At 38.7% G+C, this 12,126-nt stretch overlaps 1 protein-coding gene across 2 annotated transcripts in view; it reads right to left on the bottom strand.

Moving 5' to 3' along the window:
* Nucleotides 1-12,126, bottom strand: part of PELI1 (pellino E3 ubiquitin protein ligase 1) — a 45,971-nt gene that overhangs the window by 25,117 nt on the left and 8,728 nt on the right. Inside the window, exon 2 of one of the 2 annotated variants that reach the window (XM_082048373.1) lies at nucleotides 7,151-7,313. The exons of the other annotated variant lie outside the window; for it this stretch is intronic. Coding sequence (XP_081904499.1) covers nucleotides 7,151-7,205 — 55 coding nt within the window. The 5' untranslated portion in view covers nucleotides 7,206-7,313. The remainder of the gene's footprint in view (nucleotides 1-7,150; nucleotides 7,314-12,126) is intronic. 2 annotated transcript variants of the gene reach the window in all.

Raw genomic sequence — 12,126 nt, 5'->3', positions numbered from 1 at the left:
GGGTACAGAACAAAAGTTACTTTAGACAAAAACCCAAGAGAACAATAATTGATTACTTTGCACATGCAATAGGTTTCTAATAGAGGTATATTGAACTATCTCAAAATATATTAAAAGCTGTCTCTTCATGAGTAAAGTTATACATAAACACAAACTAACCTTTTGCATACCTAAGTTTCCAAGCTGACTGCCTTCAACAGCCAGCAGTTCAAACAGGACAAAGTTCAAATATCTCTTCCACCTCCTCATCACTTACGTGTTCCTAGTTTGTTACCATTCAGGAAAAAAAAAATCCCATGCTATTCAATGATATCTTTCTTTCCTTTATAATCCCATGGGCAATGCATAATTTAGCATATCTAGAGAGGAACAATACTTCCTACCCTTCTAATCCAATTTGGATAAGAGGTTTGCTGCTTAGAAGAATAAACAGGCAGCTGCACTTTTTCTCTACCTACATGTGGGCACTAACACATAACAACAGAAAGGTCGTCCTCAAAAAGTAGCCAGTGTTAAGGATGCCATGCCTCAATTTTATTCCTTGGTTGAGTCAGGAATCCAGCTTCTTTACAGGTATAAGGAGAGACCTGGTAGGTACTCTTGGCTCTTGCCACATCCCACATTTGGCATCATTGCGCCAAATATATTCTCACAGACAGAATACCCCAACCATGGAGATGAAGCTGTCCTACTTCTATAGACTCACAGCACTTTCGTCTGACCAGATGGCCCAGTTTTCACTAAGAGCTAAAAAAATTGTTATGTTTAACATTTGACTTACAGCTGCAAGTTTTCAAGGTGTCGCTAGTTTCAAGTTTTCAATTTGCTATGTATAAAGAAAAATGTTACTTTCAAATAAGTGAAGGTATCTAGCTGAATACGGCAACTTTTAAAACTTCACAGAGTGTTCAGTTACAGTCAGAACTCTGATAGAAAAAGTATTTTCAAGCACGTGGGTCATACAAGACAGATTTTTGAAAAACAACAACGGCTGTTTTTGTACCAAGGCAGTGGCATTTTTGTTTTGTTTTGTTTTTAAAATAACAGTGCTCTCCAGAATCTGTATGGCTTTTTGTCCTCTCAGACTATGTCATTGAGGAAAGAAAAATCAGACCAAAATCTCACATATGAAGAGAAAAGTAATTTTCAAAATTGGCAGAGTACGGGGATAATGATGGTCACTGGTGGCAGAGAACATGCACCTATTGCGAGACAGCATTAACACGTTCAGCTGGTAGTTACATAGAATGCCCTTGTTTTTCAATGATGTTAAGTCATAAAACTAACTCTAATGAAATTACATTAGCAAGACAGCAATTTGACTCTTTAGTAATTCCACCAGTGAGGAAAGTGTTCCTGATTATTAAAAAAAAAAAAAAAAAAAAAAAAAAGAAAGTTCTTCCTTGATGCACCAAACGCAACAGAAATCTGCCTGAATGCAAACCTTCAAGATTTGGCCCAGGAATTTATGAGTCCTAAAACTGAAAATTGGAGAAACAAGTTCAGTGTATTTCTCACCATTTAATGCAAGTTTACGTCTTTTCCACATAATGTTCTCCAGCAAAACAGCTCAATAATTTCTTCTGAAAAAACACATAAAACACATAAAACTGTATCCCAGCTAGGTCTCTGGTGCTCACATTTCAAAGTTACCTGAAGAAGCCTGAAAACCAAGCGTAGCTGAGCAGCTACAGCTTGGGCTAGATTTGAATTAGCACACGCATGAAAGAAAATCTACATCTCTTTTCCATTTCAGGCATTTCTCTGATATGCAAAGATAAATGCAGAAGTATCTTACACCTGAAAACTCACTTCTAGCAATTACCTTGGCTTTGCACTTTGTGCCTGTATGCACTGAGAGGCAGGCTCTAAGTAGTAAAGAATTACTCATTTTCTCTCATAGAAAAATGCTTCCATTCAGGAAATAAGAAACACTGTTGGGCAAACATACCAAGAAGAGCATATACCTACAAAAGTCACGGTTTTGACAGCACCACAACTGAGTAATTTTTTAAATAGTACCAGATGATTCAGAACACAGTAATACTTTACACCGTTTTGAAATCAATTTCACATGATTTACAGCATGCACTTATTTATTAACCAAACTGACTGGTTAATGTACTACAGAGTCTGAATCTTGACAAAGAGGTTGAAAGAAGCCTCCACTTCAACCCACAGTGTGCGCCCCAGATACCCATACAGGCTACCAACAGATGACTGGATATCTTCAAATGCACCTCTGTGAACCACAGAAACCTTAAGTCCTGTTTTTCTAATACAGCAAAGTTAACAGTAATAATCTAGTATGGAGGAGCTGTTTCACTTGCCCTTTTTTAGTCAGTCATTCAGGACAGACTGATTCATTTCAAGAACTCTGGCTCTTCAGAAGTAATCACTGCAAGTTTTTAAGGGTAGACAAGCCCTCTCAGGACTGACATTGTTTACGAACATTTCTTCAAATTACTAACAGCTGCTTATACTGAGCACAGTGGTGCCTCACCCACATGCATATAAAGGTTTGTAGAAGCCCTGCTCACATCCTATTTGCTGCTTGTGATTAGTTACTCTCCTGCTTAATGATGTCTCATATCATCTGTTTGTGAAGAAGAAGGGCTGCAGAGGCTACAAGCCGAGGTAACCAAGTTGCCACATGTTAAGGAGTTACTACCCAGACTCAGCAGAGATGTCTGACCACATTCAAGCTCCTGAAGCAGTGCAAATTCAAAGTAAAAACAAACAAAAAATTAAGGAAGCCCATTCAAGTAATTAACTATGCAACAGACATACTAAATAAACTAAATATCAAAATGGCAAAGTCAGTGTAGCCAATTTGATACTAAACAGCCACAATGAGTTCACAAAATGTCAGGCAACTGGGACAAAAGCTACAAGTTCATCAGGCTCATCAGCTGAGACAACTAATAGGCAAGTTGCTGCCTTAAGCAGAATGTTTTGCCTTGATGCAACTTCGTGGCAGACATTTTATTTAGAATTTCAAAAACAAGTCTTCAAGCATGCTCAGTCTCACTTCAGCAACTTCAACACCAGCTATAGAAATAATACATATTATCTAAACATAAGAGAAAGAAAAGGCTTTTGCTGGCTTCACAACCACTCTTGTACTTAAGCTCTTTAAAACTCTGAAGTCATTTTGTACTTTCAGCATTTCACAGATGGAAGTGTGTGAAAAACATGTCCTCAAAATAAACTCTGAACTATACAAATAAACACAGCACTGTCACAAGCTTGCCCTCCTCTAGCCTCTCTTTTATCATACTTATTTCTTGTCTGTAAACACAACTGCTAGGACAAAAAGATGTAAGGTAGACAGTACCAAACAACTCCGAAATGCTATTGACACTATAGAACATTACCAAACCAACATAATGAGGAGCGTATCAGCTCACATAATTTTATTAGTTTCTGAAGTGAAGCATTTTTCTTTTAGTAATCACTTCCAGGCTGACTGAGGCTTTTTTACTTGCTAGAGGTGAGGCACTTCATTTCAATTGCAGAAAAATTAAAAAACACACACAAAGACACACAAACAAACAATAAAAACAGACAAATATAAAAAGCCTATCTTCTAAAAAAAGTCAAGTTTAAAACAATCTGTGACCTCAACTGAAAGTATAGCTTAATAACATGGTAGGAAAGACGTATCAGTAAAATAAGATATACAGATATATAACTTTCACCATATTTTAAATCTAAGAAATCTATAGTATCTATCTCATATTAGAAATAAGATTTTTTTAAAAATTACTCAAGAGAAGGATGGAGATGTCATAGCCAAAGTGCAGGAGTGCAGCTGTTGACACAAGGCTTCAGTCCTGAAACTCACACGAGAACTGCGAGTTGGAGCTCAGCACCTGTGGAGCAAAGCACCACGTCTGGGAATAACTGTACATTCCTAGTTTTGCAACAGAGATCTGCTTTTTCCTGCTTCTGGTATTAAAACTAAGCATGCTTGTATTTGCTGGATCACGATTTGTGAAAGTCCAGCTGTGGGAGTAACTGTGTTTTACTTCTCCTAGATCCTTCTTTTAAGAACAGGAGTGAACCTGACAGTAAGGGGTGTGATGTTATGAAGTACTGGGCTTCTTTTTATATGTAGACCTGTCAATTCAGCTCACCCTCCCTCTCTCAACAAAATGAAAAGATTAATAGAATCACATTAAATGTGATTTCTGTCCCAATATCCTCACATGTTACTTACAATTTTTTTATCAACAGATTTAAATATCTGTGCTTCCCAAAGTTATAGCATTGTGCTTATTCCTTAGCTTTTGATATAGAAGTCTACCTGAAACTTCAAAATTGGATAAAAATAAAGGATGCAATCCCCCCCCCCGAAAACAATTCCACTATAGTTGTATACACTAAAGCAGCAAGACTTGTCTTCACTTGCAAAAATAAAGGTCTAGAATACAAAAGTAAAGCAAAGATAGCAGAAGACCTAACACAAAGGGGCACTGAAATATTACAATAGAAACTCCCAGTGAAGTGGCAGCCAACTGAAATCAAAGATCATAAGAAAAGCTTTGTTGTTAATCAAAAGCAACGTGGAACCTCTTTCCCACCAGAAATGCACAGAATAATCTAAAACAGCTCCAGCGCACAGAAGACTGCATCCTTTTTCAAAACTTCAGCTTCTCAGATAATTGCTTGAAAACTCGACATGCTCCAAAGATTATTTTTACTGTGGCACAAATGAAGAATCTCTGATTAAATAATTAAAAAAGAAAACCTCGTAGCCTGTAAGTTTAGCCCAGATTGGAATACTGCAACAAGATCCTCTTCCTTAAGCGTCTTTGTAAAACATGCCAAAAACATTAGTTAGAAGCATAATCTAAATAAAACCACTATTAAAAAAATAAAACTACATCATACCATGGCTGGAACAGCTAACGAACTGGTCAGGGAGGAAGCATTATTTCCTGGCACAGTAATGTAGCAACACACTGAGTTCTCTTTCTCTTTTTATTATTATATTAAGCCTTCACAAGGTTTTGCTAAAATGAAACTGAAGTTTGTAGCTCATCTGCTTAACAGATGATCAATTGTATTGAGCAGCAGGACTTTGTTGTTTCTAGGCATACTGTGAAAAAAAAAAAAAAAAGAAAAGAAAAAACAAAAAAACAAAAAGGAAAAGCATGCATAGTAAGGAAAAGAAACTGAAGTCCAAATTCTGGTTTTGCTCATTTGCCAGATCACCTCACCAAACCTGATACCTGAGTGCAATTATGCAGGTGCAAGTAAGGATTCAACTGCATTGAAGGCAACTGAATTAACCAGCATAAGCAAGATCACTATCAGCCTACCTAAGCAAGACTCTACTAGAGCAGACCTGGGCTGTACATGTAATTTATTTCACCACACCAATTTTGGATAAGCCCCAGATCTTCAGAATAATTACAGCACTAGAAACAATGCTTCATGTCAGTTACAATATTTACGCTGTGTACTGTTTATCTGAAGAGATGAAGCACTCAAATGCCAAGTACCTTTTTTCAAGCCACCAGCTTTCAAGCCACTACGATTTTCAAGCCACCAGCTTCAACTGTGTTCTACAACTCTTACGGAATGACACCCTTATTAAGGCTTGTTGCAAGAATTTTGGCTTACACACAAGTACTTAAATGCTGTAGGTCCTCCCTGATCCATTTTATAAGACAGAAACTTCTTCCAAACAGATGGGACTCTAGAGTTGATAAAAGAAAGGTCTAAAAGCTACACTACTATTAAAACTCCAGACCATATTGTGCTGTTTGGCTTCACCTTGAAGTGCACTGGCAGAGTTAAGTAATTGTGAAATAAGAATTCATTAATCATAGAAACTTCACAGAAAACCCAGAGGCACAGGGGAATATACAGCTGATGAGAAACCAAAAGAAATGTGCAGCATGAATTCAAGTCAGGAAATTCATGTGAAAGAAATAATGGAGTTTTCTACACTTAAAATGTTTCAGGCTGTTAACCACCGATACTGACTGCTCTAACCAGTTTTAGGACTTTGTCACTTTAAACAAAAATAGCAGCCATTTAAGTACTGATACTTTTGATCATGAATAACATTATTATGATTATAGCACCTCATGCCTATTTGCTCCAATCCCTTGAGATGCAAAACAAAACTGTGAAGATTTTCAAATTTAAATGTTAAAACTCTTCTTACTATTAATCACACCCATTGTGCTTGAGGCTATACTATCCATTTCACTAGCATTAATTTGGTATGAAAACTGATCCAAGTAAGGGCAAGTTGATGTTCTCACAAGACCACATGATCACTTTGGTGGAAGCAATAGCGAGACAAGGCAGCACCTGTTTACTCAAACCAGAGGGCTAAGGAAAAAGAAAAAGCTACAGATACATTCACAGAAAAAGCTATGGAAAGCAATGCAAGAATTTTAAGCCTATCACATTAGAAGCTTATATAGTCAGTGTAACAACAAAACTTAAGACAGCTCCCTGAACCTCTTAGAAAACACCCATTACTAAACTCGTTTCGCTTGGGTTAGCAAGAAAAGTCAGCTCACAGACAAACTCTGGTCAGCAGGCCTGGAGCAAAGGAGGGCAGAAGGGTCAGGGCTGCCCCGCTCGGGTCTGGGGAGGGGGTGTTATGTGTGTGCACAGGATAGGGAAATGAGAGGGAGAAAGCATCACTCTCAGCCAGCAGTAAATATTATACCAGCTCAGAGCCTCTGGAAACAGCCTTCTGTAGAAATCCAACATTAGAGCATGAGAAAGTACACTTTGGTACAGCTTAGTGAGCATGTCTCTAACATAATGATCTGCAGTTTTATAAAAGCTGGGGGTAGTTGCCGTAGAGACATGCTGTCCAATGAACAATTTTAAGCAATCTCTCTCTACCTGCTTCAAAAAAAAAAAAAGGAAATGTTTAGAGAACAAACATAGTTACAGACAATACCAGCAAGAGAATACTAATAGCTTGTATTGTTCTACACTTGTACTCCTTGCAACTAATCTCAATCAACATGTTAAAGAGGTAAACAAAAGTTCTATTGTATTTTGAGGGAATTCTAGACATAGTTACTGAATTCTCTCTTCAAATTTTTCCTATAGAGAAGGTGCAAGTAGAAAAGTTTGCGCTCTCAGAGTAACTGCGTAGATACAAACTCACCATGTCCAAGAACTGCGAGATTGTAACCGCACTTCCACTTGGATTTACGATACATAATCAAAAGCCACACTCGAAGGGAAAATGACCTGTTGATGATGGTGGCTGTCAACAATGGGTTCAGATCAGTTAGCTGCTAGTGCAGACAGGACAACACTTTTCAACACTGCGAGAGAAAGCGAGACCATATGGTTAAGCCCCATCCATTCACATTAGCACCGAATGGCTAGCATCACCAATTGAGAACTGTCAGCTGGGAGACACAGAGGTGGGAAGTCCACCTGCTGCTCACAGCCACTGTAAAGAATGGTTCCATAGAAGTTTAACAACATTGGCTTGGTGTCTACTGGAATAAATGCATCTTGAGAAAAACTCAACTTACACTTTTGAACACAGCATATACGCCTGCGTCCAATGAGTATCGCTAATGCAGAGCAACTCAAATAATTGTTTAAAATTATTAGGGTAAGTCAGTTGGTTTCAGAATGCTCCAGATTCACCCAAACTTAAAAAGATGTTCTGGAATTATAGAGGATAAGTCCAAGTTTTACATTTACAGAAGACTGACAGTTGCAGGTAAGCATTAGGCAAGTATTGTCAGCATACACCATGGCCATATGCTACTCCATGCAACAAAAATAAACGGATGAAAGAGCTGGCTTTAACTTCAGACTACTTTTGAGTAGGGTGAGCTGGACCACATGATCTCCAGAGTTCCCTTCCAAAATAAATTATTCTATTAATTGACAAACTTGGCCACTAGTGCAGAGGCACGAGCTTTGCATGCAAAGATGGAAGCCCTGCATCACAGAATTATTATTTATCACCTGTTTTCACAACCTGCAGGAATGCCCGCACTTAGTTGTTACCACTAGCATATAGCAGGAGCATGTTCTGTGGTTAAATAAATTTAATGTGGCATAAAAATACCACTGCTGGCGAAAGCAGCGGCCTTGCCTGCTGCCCTGCATTTAGATGACACAAGGTTTTTGTACAACCATGATGTCTACAGAATCACGTGCCAATATATTCCTCAATTTGATTTTCCAAGTTTCATGCATGCACCTGAACAGAAGACAGGAACAGAGGGCTGGGACTACGTTACATGTAGTGATTTCTGTGTTCATTTCCAGAGAAAGAGTGAAATTACATTTTTTTAAAATACATGGACTAATTAATAGTGAGATGACAGAAAACAGGGTTTTTTCCTCAGCAGCACTTAAAAGCTGTGTTTAATCTTGAAAAATAAGGGAGCATAACCACTCCTATTCTTAACTTTGGAGCTAATTTTTGTTTTCTTTGTACTCACCCTGCTATTCAACTTATTTTGTTCCTTTAGGTAACAAAAGCTACATTCATCACTAAAAGACAGCTTAGTACAGCAATAATCTTATTAGCATGCATATTGAGTTAATACTAAGCTTATGTGAAGGATGTTTGAAAATTAAGCTTGAAAAAAGTACAGTAGCAGCAATAAACTAAAAATTCCAAGTTCTGCTTCATTTACAAAAGCAGACTTGCAACAACTTTTTCTTTTGTCTTCATCAGGTTTAGTCATTTCCTGTACAACTTTTCTATTACTGTTTTTGCTATGCTTGGGGGCCTAGGACTTGGGACAATTTGAGAGACTAAAGGCAGGCAGGCACCATTAGGCTACTCAGTTCTGCAGCATGATGTAGCACTAACTCCTCTAATGAGAAACACCATCAAGATAGAAATTACCAGAACATTTTTGGGAGACAAAAATGAGGCACAGTTTGTCTGCTAACATTTATTGCAAGTTACTTCCATAACCAATTGCTAAAACAGAAATTGCAAGCAGGATATACTAACATTAACACATCTTCAGGTCCAGTTGCAAAAACTCTTCTACCAATATTCCTTCCAAACTGGTCATTTGTCTGCATGCTACAAAAGCATCTTCTAATATTGCTTGGCAAAGGCAAACTGCAGAAACTGAACAGGTCACAACAGAGACTCCACCACATGTGTGCTAAGTCGCAGTGAAAAGACAGAAGAGGAGAAGAACAGTCTCTGAAGACTGTGGGATAGTGTCTGAAGATTGTCAAAGCTCAAGTGATTGTCCCAAAGACTAATCACCATCCTTAAAATGGAGTAAAGTCTGAACTATAAACTCTAGCTGAGGACTGGACAACTGAAGTTAGACTTAAAAGCATGCTCGCTCCTTCAGTGCAAGAGTTAGGCCTAACAAAAACTACTGACTACTGCAGTTAAGCCTGCAATGAAGACTAACTAGGAATTCCCACATACTTCAATTACAATAATGACTAATAATAGGGAATGTAGAACTCATTGGAATTTTAAGTCCCTCTGTATCAAGAAGATAGCTCTATTCCCCACTTAGATGCACATCTTTGAAAAGCTGAGCAATGTTAACAGCACTAGGAGAAGGTAAAGATGCAAAGCAGAAACTGAAGCAGACAGTAATCTAATGAAAGTAGGCTCGTGAGGAGTAAAAGTGACAGAGGTGGAAAAAAAGAGGCTCTACCAAGTGCCAGGCTCTTCCACACCAGCACAATGGAAGGGAATCCTGCTCTACTCTGAGGGCTATGAGCCACCTGGCCAGAAGCCATGTTTATGCATAGCTACTTGGCCCTGAGGTATTGAAAATAAAAGATGAACAGCCAAAATACAAGGCCAGCAGACACAGCTGTCAGGCAGGGATCAGTAGGCCTGACGACTGTAGTGTTATGAATGCTCTAGCCCATTTGGTTGGCTGTTTTACACTATACCCTATTCCTTCCCTCAGTTTATCTACCCTCAGGTACATAAAGAGAGGAAGGAAATAGCTCCTATTTGTGCTCTGTGTCTCTCCCCCATCTCTTTCCTTTCTTGCCTCTTCAAAGTTCAAGTTCTTACAGGCACACTTCTATACATACAGCATACGAGCACTGCAAAATGAAAGTTTACAATTTTTGCTATGGTTAGCTGATTCTGACAGCACTCTCCCACCTTAGGCTTTTATAAAATTCAGGTTTCTTGAAAGACAGTTGATGGACTCTGTCTATAACACTACCCTTAGTCACAGCATACTAGTCAGTACTAAAGACTGGAGTTTACAAATAATTCAGGGGTTTAGCTTCTATAAATTGAGAGTTTGGCTACCGCAGAGACGTCTGATCTACAGCTCTTGCTCATATAAACAGTCCCTAGCCACAGAAATAAAGACTTTCAAGATCCTTCTGCAAATTCCTGCAGGGAAAAGAAATTAAAACGATAGCAGATTGGATGGAGCAGCTCTATGAAAAATCAATAATAGTAGCTGTAAAATCTAAAATTAAAGTAAGTCTGGTTTTGATGCTTTCAGGACACACAGTACATTAAATCTGGCATAAGCCCAATGGAACATGAAGTACTTGTAGACAATGTCTGCCAAGAGCTAGAAATATAGCACTTAGTCTTTAAAGAACAAACAGAGAACCTTGGACCATTTCTACTTTATGCATCTGAAAAAAAATTAAATCAAGGTGATCTTTCCAAGGGAACATTTGTATTAAAACCAATTGGTGTGCTTTGTGCAATACTGAATGGAGCATATGCCCATTGGCAGGTAATCAGTATTCGTCATTTTATAATCTGTTTCACTTGTCACAGAGGTTATGAACAGATACACCTCCTCATGTTCCAAATCATCAGGCCTGTGTCTCAGATAAGCTCTGTACCTGGTCCTTGGTCACGCTGACACTTCTAAACATCTGACACAGTGGAAGCAGAAGAAAGAAATGGGAAGCATGAACCTGGGGAACTCACACTGCACTATCGTTTTTTTTTCACCTACCTTCACATTTGTTGATACTCTGTTAGTTTACTTATGTCAGAGCAGAGCATGATTTGATTAGTAACTAATACTAATTCATATTTCTGTAGCAACCTTCTCTAAACATTAGCAAGTTAAACATCAACAAACCTGTGAGTTCCTTACCTTTATTAAAATGAGGACAAAAAAAAAAAAAAGAGAGAGGGAGACAAGCCTAACATGCATCTGGGGCTTTGGAGACATCATCCATCATTCCAGCACACAGGTTCCTCTCCCTGCCATCTCGCACGCACTGAACTCCTAGTTGGACAAGAAAGTGGAGAGCAATCCCAGCTCTGTTAGGTTTTCTGCTATTATAGGTGCAAGGGCTTACACATTCTTCCCCACATCTCCCAGGGATTCAAGAGAGAACATACCTCTCCTGTCTCTAGGGCCAGTACGAGGTGCTGGCACAGCAGGATCACAGCCCTGCCTTGGGAAGCTGAAGCTGAAGAGCAAGAGAAAAGAAAACAGGCTATGCTACACTCGACATCTGCCCAGACCAAAGCAAGAAACTTCTCTTGCCACCTCATTCTACACATAAGCCAGGGACTGTCTGGATCTCTACTATTTCTTGATGACTGAGGTTTTGAAATACATAACAAAAGGGACAGAAAAATCTGAATGTTAATCCTCCTCATTAATAGCTATGAAATAATAGCAGTATGCCCACATGCGTGCTTCTGTGGGCTCAAGGAGACTAAAAGACACCAGATGCTTGCTACACATGCTTACTGACATGAGAAATAAGCTTTTCACTTCTCCCTGCTACTGGTCCCTCTTGGCTTTAAGGTTAGCTCTTTTCCCCCCTCATCTTTTGGATCAGGCTCCTATCTCATCACTGCCAACTTAAACAAGCTCCTCCCCAAAGTTACAGTAAGTGAAAGATTGCAGGAAAAATGCTTGTAGCACTTTACATCTAGAGGTAGGAGTTTCCCTTGCTAACTACACATATCTCAGAACAGTGAAATATGGACAGTTATTTAATTTAGGGGAAAAAAGTTAAACAGTATATAGATATTGACACAGAAATTCAAAAGCAGTTGCTATACCTAAGTCACACGTGGTTTATAAGCCCCACCATTTTACTACAGCATCCTTGTCTTTCTCAGTCAGCAGGAAGAGGTACAAGGACTCTACATTCACATCTGCTGCTCAGAAA

This window comes from Streptopelia decaocto (assembly GCF_964273445.1).
Source record: "Streptopelia decaocto genome assembly, chromosome: 3".
In the NCBI taxonomy this organism is placed as follows: domain Eukaryota; kingdom Metazoa; phylum Chordata; class Aves; order Columbiformes; family Columbidae; genus Streptopelia; species Streptopelia decaocto.
Note: the sequence above shows the minus strand (reverse complement) of the source record. Positions and strands in the feature narration are given on the sequence as shown.